This window comes from Garra rufa, chromosome 15, assembly GCF_049309525.1.
Source record: "Garra rufa chromosome 15, GarRuf1.0, whole genome shotgun sequence".
In the NCBI taxonomy this organism is placed as follows: Eukaryota; Metazoa; Chordata; class Actinopteri; order Cypriniformes; family Cyprinidae; genus Garra; species Garra rufa.
In genome coordinates this window covers 5,208,621-5,226,823 of record NC_133375.1, presented here as the reverse complement: position 1 = coordinate 5,226,823, position 18,203 = coordinate 5,208,621, and the positions used below count along the sequence as shown (strand labels likewise).

The following is an 18,203-nucleotide window of genomic DNA, read 5'->3' as shown; positions in this document are numbered from 1 at the left end:
TTCGACAATAAAGTTAAAATTACGAGAATAAAGTCAAAAAGTTTCAAAAATAGTCAAAATTATGAAAATAAAGTTGAAATTATGAGAATAAAGTTGAAATATTTTGAGACTAAAGTTTAAATATTTCGACAATAAAGTAAAAATTATGAGAATAAAGTCAAAATGTTTCAAGAATAAAGTCCAAATGTTTTGAGAATAAAGTCAAAATTACGAGAATTAATTTGAAGCAATTATAAGATTCAAGTTATAATATTTTGAGAGTATACTGTAGTCTATTGTGCATACGAATGGCCCCGATTGGGAGCGCTTGGAGATATTCCAAAGTTTCAGCTATCAAAATGGCAGTTTTATAGCAAAATACAAACAATATGCATATTACAAAAATGTGTTTTTCACACTTTTTAATGTGGCATGACAGAATGCTGTATTTGCCTCAGTTTAAGCGGCATGTGAATCAGTCATCTTTCATCTTACATTTCATTTCATTACATTTCCCATTACATTTCCGTTTCATTAAATGAGGCTATACTGTTTTTTTCATTCCTTCTGATGTTCCTTCACTTTTACAACATGCTATAAACTTGAAATAAAGAGGAAAATCACATTTATAATTTATATTTTGTGATAAAACAGACAGAATTTGAAGGCTGAACTGTAATATTAAAAGCAACAAAGCACACAATTCTTGCAATTACTGGGTGGCTGGCGCTCTACAAATAATGAATGGAAGACATTAAATATTATTTCCAACCATTTACTGTATTATATCCTGAATAAAACGGCTTGTGAATAGTCAATTCTATACCTCAGAAAAGACAACAATATAACTTAAGTTAATAAGCTGGAGTCCACTTCAACCTTTAGAATGTTTTTTGTTGTTTTTAATTAAACACATGTAAGGAATGAAAGATTGGACACCACAGATGTTTTGTTAATGTGTCCGGTCATATTAAAGAGTATGAACAACACATTATTGCAATAATTGCAAGTTTGTATTTCTCTATAAAACTGACAGATTTTGAAAGCTAAGACTTTGTTTTATATTAAAACTACCAAAAGCACAGAGCTTATTGCTATTATTGGGTGGCTGGCGCTCTACAAATAAGTCTAATGAATTGAAAATGCAATTGAAAATGTAAAATATTATTTCCAAGCATACTGTGCCTGTGAGCATAACACATGGTGTGATTTCTGATAATAATCCCACATATATTCAAATTAATTCTGGTGGTCTGGCAACTTCTCCTAGTGCTCAAAATCCAAGCCATTTGCATGCACAGGCTATACTATTAAAATATTTAATATCATAATTTTAGATTTTTCAATTTTTTAACGTGGCACTAAAAAAAATTTGTAGAAAATGTTGCATTTACAACTAACTGAAATTACATGAGTTGAAGCTAAAGTACTACAATTACTCAAAGGACATAAGAAAATTACTAAAACATAACTAAAATTAATTTACACAGAAAATATAAAGATAAAACTGCATTTGAAATATTAAATGCTGTAATAGCAGTGTTATTTTAGTATGTTTATATACTATGTTGTTTAAATTTATTGTGATTAATGAACAATATACTTTGCAGCCATAATATGAATTTCTTTAAATAGCATTACATTTTAATTATGCTCCATTAAATCCAGAAAAACTCTTCCATGTCCTATTTACTTCCTTAGTTCAAGTACAACTCCAATGTAGGAACATAACGTCTCGGTTACGTATTGTAACCCTGGTTCCCTGAAGGAGGGAACGGAGACGTCTCGTCGAGACCGACGAATTGGGATCTCGCCTAGAGAGACCAATCTACTTCGTGTGTATACTAATGAGCCAATGAACATTGGCATGCATGATTGCAGCCAGCTGCAGCTGATCACAGCGTGAGCATATAATGCGCAGCAGGTGCCATGCATAGACAAGGTTTCACTGAGGAGCCGGTCCGGGCCCGGCCGTACAGCGGTGGTACAGGAGCCAGGAAATATGGAAGATTGGAGGTGGTTGAACCCTCATATACTGGTAGAAGGCCTACCAGGGAAACACACAGCCTCTAGGGTGCATTGTGGAAAATCGTAAGAGATGCAATTAAGTCTCTACGTGGAGCCTAACCCTCTACCGGTTCTGAACGATTTATCCAGTGAGGGCCTGACGCCTGACGTTCTGCTACGTCGGCTGTCAAGCTCAGCGGAGGAACTCGACAGAGTTACTCTCAGGTTACTCTGGAGCTGTATAGCAAGCCGACCCGAGGCCTCTCTGTGCCTCTACCCGTTTGAGGTGAGAACACAGGAGGAAACTGTCTCTACACGAAGGCTATAGAACCTAGTGAATGTGTTAGGGGTCGCCCAGCCCGTCACTCTACAAATGTCATTTAGCGAGGCGCCACGAGCCAACGCCCAGGAGGATGCAACACTCCTAGTTGAGTGTGCTCTCAGGCTGAGGGGGCAGGGCACACCCTGAACCTGATAGGCCAGGGTAATGGCATCCACTATCCAGTGGGCCATCCTCTGCTTGGAAAAGGCATTCCCCTTCTGCCTGCCTCCATGACACATAAAGAGCTGGTCTGAGGTCCTGAAGCTTTGTGTCCAGTCAACGTAGCATCTTAGTGCTCGGACGGGACAGATCAAAGCTAGGGCTGGGTCTGCCTCCTCCGAGGGCAGGCTCACCACTTGGTCCCTGAAGGGAGTAGTGGGAACCTTGGGCACATAACCAGGCCGGGGCCTCAGTGTTACCTGGGAATCTGCCGGGCCAAACTCTAGGCACGAATCGTCGACCGAAAATGCGTGCAGGTCTCCTACCCTCTTGATGGAAGCCAATGCAAGCAGGAGCAGAGTTTTCATTGAAAGAAACTTCAGCTCGACTGACTGCAAAGGCTCAAAGGGAGCCTGCTGTAGTGCTGTGAGCACTAGAGACAGGTCCCAAGAGGGCACAGAGGGGGGTCTAGTAGGATTTAACCTTCTGGCGCCCCTAAGAAACCTGGTGACCAGGTCGTGCTTCCCTACCGACCTTCCTTCTATGAGGTCGTGGTTAGCAGAAATAGCAGCCACATAGACTTTAAGGGTTGAGAGGGACAGCCTACGCTCCAACCCTTGCTGCAAAAAGGAAAGCACGGCTCTGATCGAGCATCTTTGGAGATCCTCTCTATGAGAGGAACACCAATCAACGAAAGGTTCCATTTTAGGGCGTAGGCATGTCTCGTAGACTGCGCTCGCGCCGAAGTAATAGTGTCAACTACCCCTTGGGGTAGGTCACTTAGAACCTCCGCGTCCCATCCAGGGACCAGACATGTAATTTCCAGAGGTCTGGACACGGGTGCCATAGGGTGTCCCGTCTGAGTCAGAAGATCCTTCCTCAGAGGAATTTGCCAGGGAGGGGCTGTCGCGAGGAGTATAAGTTCGGGGAACCAGGTCCGAGTGGGCCAGTAAGGGGCTACCAGAAGGACCTGCTCCTCGTCCTCCCTGATCTTGCACAGTGTCTGTGCGAGAAGGCTCACTGGGGGGAACGCATATTTGCGAAGGCCCCGCGGCCAGCTGCATGCCAGTGCGTCCGTGCCGAGTGTTCCTTCGGTCAGGGAGAAGAAGAACTGGCAGTGGGACGTCTCCGGGGAGGCGAACAGGTCTACCTGAGCCTTGCCGAAGCATCTCACTGCCAGTTATTCTTCTCCCTGACCGACTGGGGGTGGAGTCTCCACTCTCTGGGAAGCGCAGCTCGTGAAAATATGAATGGCACGAAGCAACCTCAGATGCTTCTGACTCCACAGGAGGAGATGACGGGTGAGTTGCGACATGCGACGGGAGCGTAGACCACCTTGCAGGTTGATGTACGCAACGGTCACAATGTTATCAATACGGACAGCACGTGCTTGCCTCGTAAGTCGGCGCAGGGCAAGACGTACTGCAAGCAACTCGAGGCAGTTGATGTGCCAAGTTAGCTGGGGGCCCGTCCAAACCCCTGAAACTGCCTGTCCATCGTACGTGGCCCCCCAATCGGTGGTGGAGGCATCCGTGTGTACCACAGCATGCCTGGAGACCTGTTCCGTGGGTACTCCTGCCCGTAGGAATGAGAGGTATGACCATGGGGTCTGGCGGCAAGCCGGTGTAATTTGAACCCGGTAAGAACCGCATAGCCACGCTCTCCTCGTGACTCGGCCATGAAGCCAGTATTGAAGCGGTCTCATATGGAGCAGCCCTAGCGGTGTAACTGCCGCTGCTGCTGCCATATGCCCCAGGAGCCTCTGAAACTGTTTCAGTGGGACCGCTGTCCTGCTCTTGAATGTATCCAGGCAGTTCAATACCGACTGTGCACGTTCCTGCGTGAGGCGTGCTGTCTGGTTGACCGAGTCCAGTTCCATACCGAGAAAAGAGATCCTCTGTGTTGGAGTGAGTTTGCTCTTTTCCCAGTTGACCCGAAGGCCCAACCGGCTGAGGTGTGTGAGCACCAAGTCCCTGTGTTCGCATAGTAGGTCCCGAGACTGTGCTAGAATAAGCCAGTCGTCGAGGTAGTTGAGAATGCGAATGCCCTGTTCTCTGAGAGGAACAAGGGCTGCCTCCGTGACTTTCGGGAAGACACGGGGGAGAGGGACAGCCTGAAGGGCAGGACCGTGTACTGATATGCTCTGCCTTCGAACGCGAACCGCAGAAAGGGTCTGTGGCGTGGAAGGATTGAAACATGAAAGTACGCGTCCTTCAGGTTGATCGCTGCAAACCAATCTTGGGGACGGACACATCTGAAGATGTGTTTCTGTGTGAGCATATTGAACGGTAGCCTGTGAAGGGCCCAGTTCAAGACACGCAGATCCAAGATCGGCCGTAGCCCGCCGCTTTTCTTGGGTACTATGAAGTACGGACTGTAGAAGCCCGTCCTCATATCGGCTGGAGGGACCGGCTGTATCGCTTCCTTCGCCAGCAGGGTTGCGATTTCTGCACGCAGGATGGGAGCATCTGCGGCCTTTACTGAGGTTAAGTGGACACCTCTGAACTTGGGAGGGCGCCGGGCGAACTGAATCGCATAGCCGAGTCTGATGGTCCAGAGGAGCCAGCAAGATGGGCTGGGAAGCTCTATCCAGGCTCCCAGATAGTGTGCAAACGGCACCAGGGGGACCACTGACGTACTCGCGGGGGAGCAGCGATAGGGGGCACAGGGACCCCGCCCGGGCGTCTCATTGCCGGTCCGAAGCGGGGTCAGAGCGTCTGTGTGTTGTGTTTGTGAGACGCTTACCTGCGTACGAGCCGATGGTGCGTGAGTAGTCCGTCTCGCAGCACTCTCGAACCGCCCATCGTTGCTCGCTGGCGAGGGGGAAGGGCGGGTGAGGCGCAGGGATGACCTGCGCGCTCCCCGCAGTCCCCTGTGGGGACCCAGAGATAGAGAAATTTGCTCTTTTGTCGAGTATTTGGTCGGTGGCGGGGAAAAAACAAACAAAAGATTCTCCGCCCGGCCCTCCTCCGGGGGAGGGAGTGGTGCGGTCACCATCTCCTGAAGAGCAGCATCCTCCACCTCTGGGTCGCCTGTCTCAGTGCCTCTTGCTCTTGCGCTTTCCACTGGTCTTTGTAGGGGCCTGGACGGGCTGGGCTTCGATGACTCGTCAGTAGACTGGTCCGGCTCCAAAGCGAAAGCTTGTCTATGCATGGCACCTGCTGTGCATTATACGCTCACGCTGTGATCAGCTGCAGCTGGCTGCAATCATGCATGCCAATGTTCATTGGCTCGTTAGTATACACACAAAGTAGATTGGTCTCTCTAGGCGAGATCCCAATTCGTCGGTCTCGACGAGACGTCGAAGATACCGACTGATAGGGAACTAGAATTTAAAGGCATTCTTAAATCATTTCAATTCAATGCACACAATCTTGGTGTTTCTGTCTGTTTAAAGTTGCCTGTGAACGTGTGCGGCAATACAGACCTGAAAGAAAGGCACATCCCCGTGTGTAGACGATGATGCCTGCCAGGGTGCAGGTACACTGGCACTTAGTGAATACCGATACAGAGGAACAGCAGAGCCTGCCTCCAGTTTAAACACATAGACAGTAAGAAGACCACCTGCAGAAATTGACAAAAACAGCAGTGCCTCAGACCTCAGACAGACTACTGTTCAAAATAGTGGGGTCAGTATTTATTTATTTATGAAAGAAATTACCATGCTACTTTTATTCAACAAGGACACAGTGACAGTAAAGACATATATATATCTCATTATATCTCATATATATCTCATTATTTTAAATTGTAATAATATTTCACAGTATTCCAAATTATCAATTTTAAATCAAGTAAATGCACCCTTGGTGAACATATTCTTTTTTTAAAAACATGTCTAAATATAGCTGCAAACAGCAATTACCAGGGTTCAAATTCAATTCAATTCAATTCAATTCAAGTTTATTTGTATAGCGCTTTTCACAATACAAATCGTTGCAAAGCAGCTGTGCAAAAAAAAAAAAATGTAGGCTACTACAACATATTTAGTAGCTTATTAGTGGTGACTACTGTATGTTAAGTCGATGTACATATGGTATAAATATTAAAAACAGTAATGGTGTAATCAAAAACAGATGATGAACACTAATAGTAATGATTATGTGTTGCAATCAAACTTGTAGAAAAATTGTGTAGTGCTGTAAAAACGCTTTTGAGCCAAAAAAAGACATTATTTAGCAAGCTTGTAACCAGCTAAACCAATGATTTAAAAAGCATTTTTAGCAAATCCAGGTAATTTACCATAGAAATATTGTTTTTCAACGTTTATGACTGTTATAGCACCAGCTGTGGACCAATCTCCTTAAAACTTTGCATGCTTGTTTAGAGTCACCTGTCGCATGTGCTCAGGATTCTGTTTTTTAGTTATCCTTTAGGCTCTATAGAATTTTAAGGTAAATTTGAACAGGCCCCTTTTTTAAAACGACCCTGTTAAGTTTCCCAAAGGGTACATTTCAACATATTTTTTTAGAGAGTCCAAACAATTGTACTGCAGTGTTTTTTTTTTGTTTTTTGTTTTTTGTTTTTTCCCCCATATTGAGGGAAAAAACCTAGGACTAGTTCTTCTCAATCATTTAACACGATCTGATTGACAACAGTGGTTCTAGAGACAAAGTTGTCCAGAATGAGGAGAACTACCATATGATACAAATATCACGTATATGTGCAAAAAAAAAAAACGAAAAAAAAAAAAAAAAAAACGGGCAATGTACAGTTGTTTACAGCATTGAAACATGAACACATGTGGCACTTTGGACTAAGACCATGCACAGTGATTTTCTTAGTGATAGGACACATGGTTGTATAGTTAGAGGGGTCCTATTATGTTCTTTTACAAAGTCTTTATTTTGTTTTGGGGGTACACTAGAACATGCTCTCATGTTTGGTGGTTTGAAAAATGCATTATTTTTCACATAGTTTACATTATTACAATAGCTTTCTCCCCAGGCTGGCACAAATGGCTCGATTAGTTACGGGTTTGATGAAGGTCCGCCTTCCGGAAAAAGAAATGTGTTGTGATTGGTTAGCAGTCCCATTGCGTTTTAATTGGCGAACAGCTTAGACGGTGTTTCAGTCCTGCCACGCCTCTTCCCAAAGCAGCAAGTTCAGTATACAACTGCACAAGCTAGATTAAAGTGATTCTTACATTTTAAATATGGATATTTTTCATAGAAAAACACATCGGATCGCTAAAGGACTCATGGAGAGAAACAATTGTCTATGCCATTCAGTCTATGTCGTTCTAAAGCTTGGGAGTGCAAAAACTATTTTAAATACAACTCCAATTGCATTCGTCTGAAAGAAGGAAGTCAAATATACTTAGGATGCATAATTAGGATGAGCATGAGTCTACATTATTTATTGATTAAACTGATAAAACATATTTTTCTCAACTTTAAGGAGTGCACTCCCTTTATGACCTCACAGCTAATAGACATGAAATAAAAGCAACAAAACGTTCATTTGGATTTATGGGGGGATTTAAAAAACCAATTAAAATTGCAAGCATGTCAGTGAATGTATATCAGTAATGGGGTGCATTTGTTCGCATTTTATTTTGTGATTTCACAGGAGCAGAGTTCCGAAGTAAGTGTGAGATCTGTGTGTGAAAAATAGTAAAATAGTAATGATCTATACGAATATGTTGCCCATAATACGGTCCTATGAATTTTTCATTTATTTATTTATTTTTTTACAGCTGGTGAGAGGAGGATTCTGAGTGAAATATTCTCAATCAGCTACTGCAGTCCCTCTTCAGGGAGGAGATACTGCATAATAACATCAAAAAACATCAAAAGCCACTGTAGTTTTAGTGAACATCCAACATATTATGTTCATTAGGTTAATTAACTGTGGGAATTTAGCCAGAATTTTATTTAAATGCACTTTGTAATTATTAAGCATTAAGTTTCTAAATATACTGTTAAACTTAAACCAGATTACAACTGGGTTTCCATGGTTTCTTGCAGGTCATTATATGATTACTGTGGACATGCTGTAGTACAGTAGCTAAATAATGACACTTATCTTCTGCAGAGTTTATTTCGAGCTGAATCTAATTTGTTCCATAACTGATGGACACTCCACTGTTATTGAACTAAACTGAATCAACACTGAACTAACTTAAGTTAATGACAATATCTGTGGAGATACTTATAGCTAAATTAATCTTGTTTCATAATTTGATAAACAATACAACTGTGGTTGCATTTTAGCTTCTGGCATCCAGACACAATATCAACACTGATATTGCTGAAAATATATAAACAAACAGTGTGGAGTAGCAACTGCTTACATGTAATCTGCATTGCATGAACATATTCCACAAAATGTAGTACTTGTAATTATATTACATTACATTTTAAAATGCTTTAAATGTTACTTTTTTATAATTACATTATTATTCACACAATGGCAGTAAATTATTCATAATTTAATGTACCTTAATTTGTCATTTTTCTCGCTTAATTTTCCTTTCTAAAATTCTACCGCTTTTATACAGTACATTTAGAAAGTCTTCCTTCTTTTCATCGACTCAAACCCCCTGTAGTTCATTCATGAACCCCGATATGGGAAACCCTGGTGTAATGTAATGTTTAATACACCTCATGATGTTGATAACAAACAATGGAATATATTTTAGGTCAAAAGTAATCTAAAAGTGATCTAAAAGTAGTCAGAATACATTTCCAAAAGAACTGAGTAGTTACTGATTACATCTGGATTACATAATCATATTCCAAAAATTAAGTACTTATAATTTAGAATATATTACATTTTAAAATACTCATAATCAGACTACAGTTACTTTTCTGTTGATTACATGATTACATATTTACACAATAATAAATTATTATTATTCATAATTAAATTAACATGTCAACATTGCATCAGCTGATTAACACTAAAACATAAATTGTTATTTGAATGATTATTCAGTGGGTTATTTAACCTTGTATTACTTTGGAAGACTTTGGAATATACTGAATGGAATATAATTTCTTCTTCTTGTATTTTTATATCAATATGCTACAAGATTATGCTATTTAAATCAATGAGATAAACGAGTTAGGTCAAAAGTAATCTAAAAGCAATCTAAAAGTAGTCTGATTATATTACCTAAAATGTGTAATGCAATGGATTACGTTACTAGCTACAGTTTTTGTCATGTAATCTGTAATCAGTAATGGATTCCAATTTGTTATACTCTTTGATATACTCTTATGCTCAAAAATCTGAATTTATTTGATCAAAAATACAGTAAATACAATGTAAAAAGTTTTCACCAGATTCAACTTAAAAACCTAAGTTCAACAGCTGCCTTAAAATTTTAAGTTAAATCAGCTTAAAACTACAAGTCATTTGAACTTATTACAATAAAAAATAGTTGATTTAACTTGTGAGTTGAAATGACTTAAGTTGATTTAACTTAACATTTTAAGGCAGCTGCTAAACTTAGTTTTTAAAGTTTTTAAGTTGAAACTAGTGAAAACTTTTTACAGTGTATGTATTATGGAATATTTTTTAAAGTACAGTCTTTATTGATCATTCAGAAAAGGATAGAAAGGGACCTGGAGAAAATAACCTGTGTGATCAACCATCTTGACCAGCCTGGTTGAAGCTGGTAGAGGCCTGGGTGACATGATTAACCGTGCCCTTAAACAAGTTTACCAGTCGACAACCTTCTGCTGCTATGACCTTGTTTTTCCAGCAGGGACTGCATCAAAGACTGATTAAGCTTTGATAAAACAGGTGTACCCCCTTTTCCTCCCAGCAGAGCAGAGAAACAAACCTGTAAGCGTCTGTGTGCTGTTGTTGGATGCTGGTTTGGTCTGGTTTAAGGGAATTGTGGGATGGTTCCCTGAGGTAGAGCTTGTGAAGTCAGCAGTGCTGTGCAGATTATGAGGTCGCTCCATAAAAACACCTGTGAGACACAAAGAGGTGGGACACGTCAGTCTTTACCGCTTAAGGTAACACTTTATTTCTTACTGATAACTAGTTGCTTATTAGCATGCATATCACTAGCATATTGATTGCTTATTAGTACTTATAAAGCACATATTAATGCCTTATTTTGCATGACCATATTCTAGATTAATCCTAATCTTAATAACTACCTTATTAACTATTAATAAGGAACAAATTAGGAGTTTATTGAGACAAAAGTCATAGTTAATAGTGAGTGATATTTGATTCTGATTTAACTGTGGCATTTTGTGGTTTGCTAAACAATATAACTGATGATAAATAATGAACAGTCAGCCGTTTAAAACAAGAAAAAATAAATCCCTTCAGCGTGACACTAGATATTATCACTTATGTAATGGCTTATTGATGAAAGTTGCCTGACACCCAAATATTGGCACAACTCAAAAGCAAATGTTTCGGCTCATTGCCTGCTGCCTTCATCTACTGTATCTTTCCCTAAGCAGAAAATCTGTAAGCTAATTAAATAAGGCAGTGCAAATGAGTCAAGCAATTGTTTTCAATGAGCCACTAGAGTATAGACTCAAGCAGCACCCGTCTGCGATGTTTAGAATACCCACCCGAGCACATATGGCAGGCGATGCCCTGGGCGCTCAGGTTGCTGCGCAGGTCCAGCAGTCTCTGCAGGTTGGTGTCTCTGTGGAAGAGCACAGGCGCGTGACTGGCCGGCCGCAGGAGACAACAGCAGCACACCGAGCCCAGCAGAACCAGAACATATACAGCTGAAACACAAGACAGCAAGAGATGAGAGCATGTGGTGGTACAGTACATGGGGAAGGATGTTTAAAACAAAAAGCTAATGCTGGGATGTAACCATCATGTTGTGTTCTGGTCATTTGAACCACTTCCGAAAATGCTGGACTAAACCTAAAAAAATGTTGTTGTTTTTTTTTTTAACCAACTAATTACAGTGTTATGGTAAAAAATGACAAGCCTAAAAAAATGCTTAAAAAATTTCTCATTATGCTATAATCAGCACTGGGTAGTAACTGATTACACTGATTACACTGGAAAAGTTACACTGGAAATCTGGATTGTGCAATCAGGTTCCAAAAATTAAGTATTTATTAATCTAATTAAGTGCTTAAGTAAATTTTAAAATACTCATAATCAGACTAAAGCTCTTGCATGATTTACTGATTACATATTTTTCACAGAAAAGCAATAAACTATTTAGAATTTATTGATTCTCCCTAATTCTTTTTCATCTTTTAAATTTTCCCTTCTAAAATAGACTACTGCTTAGATACATTCAGAAAGTCTTTTAGTTTTTGTGGACATTCACAACAAGACCAGTCACTAATCAGATGGATATAAACTGTGAGGCTACACAGCATTTGACCACTGGATTTACAAAACTTATTTCTGTTTTAAGAAATGTTTTAAAGTTCAGTTTTAAGAAGACACCCGGTGTAAAAGAGGCCAGCTGGTAATAGTTGTGCAGGTAAACCTCACTCCCCTGATCTCAAGAGGTGTACTAACAATTGACACTGGAGGCATCTCTAGCATCCTTGTTAATGCGCCCGCCTCCATCGCCTGATATCCGGGTTCGAGTCCCACTCAGAACATGAATGAGGCAGGGCGGTTAGGACTAGAGGGGTTAAATTGGTGCCTTGACCCAGGGGTGAGTGTAAAGGAGGCCAATTGGTAATAGTTGTGCAGGTAAACCTCACTCCCCTGATTTTATGAGGCGCACTAGCGACTGATGCTAGAGGCTGCAATCTTCAGTGTCCTTGTTAGTACACCTGCCTCCCACTCAGAACAAGAACACGCCGAGAGGTTAGGACCAGAGGGGTTATATTGGTGCTGTGACCCAGATGGGAGGTCTAAGGGGGTAAGTGTAACAGAAGCCAGCTAGTAATAGCTGTGCAGGTAAATCTCACTCCCCTGATCTCAAGAGGTGTACTAACGATTGACACTGGAGGAATCTCTAGCATCCTTGTTAATGCGCCCGCCTCCATGGCCTGTGACCCGGGTTTGAGTCCCACTCAGAACAAGAATGAGGCAGGGCAGTTAAGACCAGAGGGGTTAAACTGGTGCCTTGACCCAGGAGTGAGTGTAAAGGAGGCCAATTGGTAATAGTTGTTCAGGTAAACCTCACTCCCCTGATTTTATGAGGCGCTCTAGCGACTGATGCTAGAGGCTGCGATCTTCAGTGTTCTTGTTAGTACACCTGCCTCCCACTCAGAACAAGAACTGGGTTACATTGGTGCCGTGACCCAGATGGGAGTGAGGTCTAAAGGGGTAAGTGTAACAAAGGCCAGCTGGTAATAGCTGTGCAGGTAAATCTCACTCCCCTGATCTCAAGAGGCGCATTAGCGACTGATGCAAGAGGCTGTGATCTTTAGTGCCCTTGTTAGTGCACACGCTTCCCTCGCTGGTCCCACTCAGAACAAGAACAAAGCAGGGCGGTAAGAACCAGAAGGGTTACACTGGTGCCGTGACCCGGAAGGGAGTGAGGTTTACGGAGACTTGTAAGCTTGTAATAGTTGTGCAGGTAAACCTCACTCCTCTTGACCCAGGCTCAAGTCCCACTTGGAACAAGAACAAGGTGGGTAGGTTAGGACCAGCGAGGTTACACTGGTGTGGTGACCCGGATGCGATTGAGATTTAGGGGGGTGAGTGTAATGAAAGCCAGCTGGTAATAGCTGCACAGGTAAACCTCACTCCTCTGATTTCAAGAGGAACACTAGCAACTGACACTAGAAGCTGTTTGTAGTGCCCTTGTTAGTGTGCCCACCTTCCATGCATGTGAAGTCCCACTCAGAACAAGAACAAGGTAGGGCAGTTAGGACTGGAGGGTTTACACCTACACTGCTTATAATTTTACCAAACACTGGATTCAATCTTTTTTCTTTTTCTTTTAGTAACTGATTATACAATGCCAAGTACAATGGCAAGTGTCAGATAGAGTGGTGTAAAGCATGTCGTCACTGGACTCAGGAGCCGTGGAAACCTGTTATGAGGAGTAATTAATTATGCTTCTCTGTTTGGCAGTCTGATGGGTGCTGTCTATGGGAATGTTTTTTTAATGATAGGGTTAGGTTGCTTATTTTCAGTAAAGGGAAATCTAAATTTTTCAGTATACCAAGACATTTTGGACAATGCAATTCTTCTAACTTTGTGGAAACAGTTTGGGAAAGACACTTTTCTATTCTAGCTTGCCTATGCCTCACTGCACAAAGCAAGGTCCATTAAGACACCTTTGTATGACTTTGGTTTGGAAAATATAGACTTGTCCACACAGAGCCCTGACCTCAACCCCATCAAACGCCTTTGAGATGAACTGGAATGGTCAGTGCCTGACCTCACAAATGCTCTACTGGATGAATGATTCAAAATTTCCCACAGAAACACTCCGCTTGTGGGAAATTTTCCTAGAGGAGTGGAAGCTGTTATAGCTGCAAAGGTGGGACCAACTCCAAATGAATGTCTATGTATCTATGTATCATTAAAGACCCTGTTGGTGGTCCCTAATGGTCAGATGTCCCAATACTTTTATCCATATAGTGTAAGCCAGGGCTGGGCAACTTGGGTCCTGGAGGGCCACTGTCCTTCAGAGTTTAGCTCCAACCCTAATTAAACACACCAGCCTGTAGCTTTCTAGAGATCTTAAAGACATTGATTAGCTTTATTAGATGTGTTTAATTAGGGTTGGAGCTAATCTCTGCAGGACAGTGGCCCTCCAGGACCCAAGTTCCCCAACCTTGGTGTAAGCTCAGATCAATGAGACCTACGATCAATCAGTTCCAAAAAGTAATAAAAAATGCTTGCTTTCTGAAAGAAAACAAGTTCTTAAAAAAGGCTAAATACAATATTTGGTGATTACATAGTCATAGTCATAGTCTTAGTCATGTTTGACCAAGAACACTACATTAGGTAAAAGATTTTCAGCACAAGGGTTAAATGCAACCTGCTACATTATGCATGACTGTATTGTTACTGTCTATAATTATAGCACTGTTGTATCAACACTGCTCAGGCTGCTCACCTAATAAGAGGAAAGAGCAGTGGTGGCCTGGGAGAAACCTGGCTCTAATTTAGCTTATTGACATGCATACAGCTGAATAAATATGCATTTACACAATAGGCGTTTGTGGAAATTTCTTGCTACGCTCCGCCATGCTAATACAAGCTTAATTGCATTGTTGCAGGCACATAAGGGATGCGGTTCATAGCTCCTTTGTTTGAACTGTGAATAGACTGACCTTGAGACTAAGAAACAAAATACAGAGAGTCTAAAACAAAACAGCCAGGAAATTTTCATCTTACTCTTGCACAAATTGTGTTTACATTAGCAGAAAAATCCAAATCTGACTTGCATGAGTTCACTATTGTACTCTTTGTTCGTTTTCAGATTATCATTTATCAGACCTTTTTACCTTTGTAAGCATTCTATTGTAAACCATTTTTTAGTTCGTATGAAGGTATAACTGTATATTTTTAGAAATGAATTTCAGTGCAATTATTAAGACACATTCCTTATAAAGTTAAATACATAGTTAAATACTGGTAATTAGGTATGGTATGAGTAAGCAACCCATTACAGGCATTATTTCATGTAAATATGTCAAACAATAGTGTGCATCATTGTTGATAGTGGTGTCTAGTTATTTCACACTAATTTTGTATACAAATTCTCCACACTTAGTCTTAGTCTTGTCAAATACTGAGTGATGAAAGAGATTGTGGCTGATATTACTGTTTCATCCATCACTCTGGAAATGGAAGGTCATGTCAAGCGCATTAGACTGTGGGATACAGTATCCCATGGAGCAGTTCTGTTGTACACTGCACACTTGAGAAAGTGTAGTAGGTCATCCAGTCATTCCATGCAGACAGAAAATTTGCATACTACACTATACATGCATACGTTTGCTGCAACATGTATATAAAGTATGCATGTTGCAGCAAACAGAAGCATGATAGTATATTTAGCATATTTCTAAGATAGTCATAGTCTGGTTTATGTCACAGCTAATTGTATCCACTTAGGAACTGCCAGACAGCCTTGTGAAAAAGAAGTGCACTTAACTGTATTGCATGTGCACTTGCAATGTACTAAATATTAAAAGGTAATTATGAAAAAAACTATAGAGAATATAAAATTAATAGATAATACAACATTAATAACAGATACTATAATATTAACAAAATAAAATGCCACTTAAATGCACTTCAAACAACACTTTCATGAGTGTTTCTGAACACACTTAAGTACACTTTTAAAAATACACTTTTAAAAGAAGTAGTAATAATGTCAAATAAAAAGTTTTCACCTTGAAGTTTATTTTAAATAATTATAATTATTTATGGAAATGGTGTTTTTTGAGGAAAACATTTTAGGATTTCTCTCCATATAAAGGACTTCTATAGTGTCCCCGAGTTTGAACTTCCAAAATGCAGTTTAAATGCAGCTTCAAAGGGCTCTAAACGATCCCAGCCGAGGAAGAAGGGTCTTATCTAGCGAAACAATTGGTTATTTTCTAAAAACCTTTACAACTTATATACTTTTTAATCTCAAACGCTTGTCTTGCCGAGCTAGACAAGATGAGCATTTGAGGTTAAAAAGTATATAAATTGAATTTTTTTTTTAGAAAATAACCCATTATTTTGCTAGATAAGACCCTTCTTTCCTCGGCTGTGATCGTTTAGAGCCCTTTAAAGCTGCATTTTGGAAGTTCAAACTCAGGGGCACCACAGAATGCCATTATATGGAGAGAAATCCTGAAATGTTTTACTCAAAAAACATAATTTCCTTACGACTGAAGAAAGAAAGACTTGAGTTCATTATCTGTGAATTTTTGTTCTGAAAGTGAACTACTCCTTTAAGTCATAAACTTTTTTTACACTACCAGTCAAAAGTTTTTGAACAGTAAGATTTTTAATTTGTGAAATTTTCCATTTATTTGAAAATACAAATTACAGCAAAATCAGTAGTATTGTAAAATATTTTTATGATTTAAAATAACTGCCTCCTATTTGAATATATTTTAAAATCTAATTTATTCCTGTGATCAAAGCTACATGTTCAGCATCATTACTTCAGTCTTCAGTGTCACATGATTCTTCAGAAATCATTCTAATATAATGATTTGCTGTTTAAGAAACATTTTTTTATTATTATTATCAATATTTAAAACGGTTGAGTATATTTTGTCATGATTCTTGATGAATAGAAAGATCCAAAAACCAGAATTTCGCTGAAACAAAAAAACTTTTGTAACATTATACATTATACCACTCAAAAATTCGGAGTCAGTATAATTTTTTTTCTATTAATATAGAAATTAATACTTTTATTTAGCAAGGATGCTTTAAATGGATGATAAAGACATTTATGTTACAAAAGGTTCTATTTCAGATAACGTCTAGGTTACGAAGGTAACCCACGTTCCCTGAAGGAGGGAACGGAGACGTTACATGGGATCTCGCCCGAGAGACCGATCATCTCTGAGCCTTATATAAAAAGGCCAATTGCAAATTGGCGAGTGGACGTGCGCGCCGGCCACGCCCCGTACATACGGGTATATAAGATGGCCGCGCGCATCACTCAGTTAGGCTTTTGCTGAAGAGCCGGTCGAGCCGGCGTCAGCGCGACGTCAGGACGTGGCAGGGGAATGTAACGTCTCCGTTCCCTCCTTCAGGGAACGTGGGTTACCTTCGTAACCTAGACGTTCCCCTTCAGTCGAATCACTTCGACGTTACATGGGAACTAGCCCTATGGAAAAGGCCACGACCCTGACGCCGCGTTACGCAACAACTTCACGTGCTGACAAGTATACGTGCCGGGAGGCGAAGTGTAACGTAACCTTCCCAACGCCCTGAGGCCCAATAAGGGGGCCCTTCCAGGGATGCCAGTTGTACTGAAGCATGGGTTGGGGGGGCGGAGCACATGAAATCTTTACATGTGGAAATGAGAATAATTCAATATATCCATAAAGGTTTTTAGGGATACACGAGGGAAACAGCGGTCTCCTCCGCTGGAATAATAAAAACTAAGCCACAACCTGCGGGGCGAAGGAGACCCAGGCAGGATCACAGTCAGGGACTACTCCGCATCTAGGCCGGACTGCGGGGCGCGGAGGACCCAGGGTTCGCCGGAGGGAACATTCTGGGAAATAGCGCACGGATCCACGTGGGAATGGCGCAGCAAGCCGACACCAGCCATCCTCCCGCTCGCCTAAGTCTTATGTCAAGACACGGGAGGATACGGCCTCTACGCGGAGGTTGTAAAACCTAGCGAAGGTGTTGGGTGTCGCCCAGCCCGCAGCTCTACAGATGTCCGCTAGTGAGGCGCCATGAGCCAACGTGTAGGATGAGACAACACTCCTAGTGGAGTGGGCATGAACACCTAAGGGGCATGGCTCTCCCTGGTATAAGTAAGATAGGGAGATGGCTTCTACCACCCAATGGGCCAACCTCTGTTTGGAGACAGCATTCCCTTTCTGCTGACCTCCGAAGCAGACAAAGAGCTGCTCGGTGCGCCTGAAGTGCCGAGTACGGTCTACGTAAGTACGCAGAGCACGAACGGGGCAGAGCAGCGCAGAAGCTGGGTCTGCCTCCTCCGGGGGCAGAGCTTGCAGGTTCACCACCTGATCGCGGAAGGGCGTGGTGGGAACCTTGGGCACATAACCGGGCCGGGGTCTCAAGGTGACGTGAGAATCTCCGGGCCCGAACTCAAGGCACGTTTCGTTGACAGAGAAAGCTTGTAGGTCCCCTACCCTCTTGATGGAGGCCAGTGCAGTCA

At 41.4% G+C, this 18,203-nt stretch overlaps 1 protein-coding gene across 1 annotated transcript in view; it reads right to left on the bottom strand.

Moving 5' to 3' along the window:
* Positions 1–18,203, bottom strand: part of disp3 (dispatched RND transporter family member 3) — a 77,974-nt gene that overhangs the window by 29,450 nt on the left and 30,321 nt on the right. The window contains exons 9-11 of the mRNA XM_073819173.1: positions 11,014–11,175; positions 10,260–10,391; positions 5,895–6,031 (exon numbers count right to left, since the gene is read on the bottom strand). Coding sequence (XP_073675274.1) covers positions 5,895–6,031; positions 10,260–10,391; positions 11,014–11,175 — 431 coding nt within the window. The remainder of the gene's footprint in view (positions 1–5,894; positions 6,032–10,259; positions 10,392–11,013; positions 11,176–18,203) is intronic.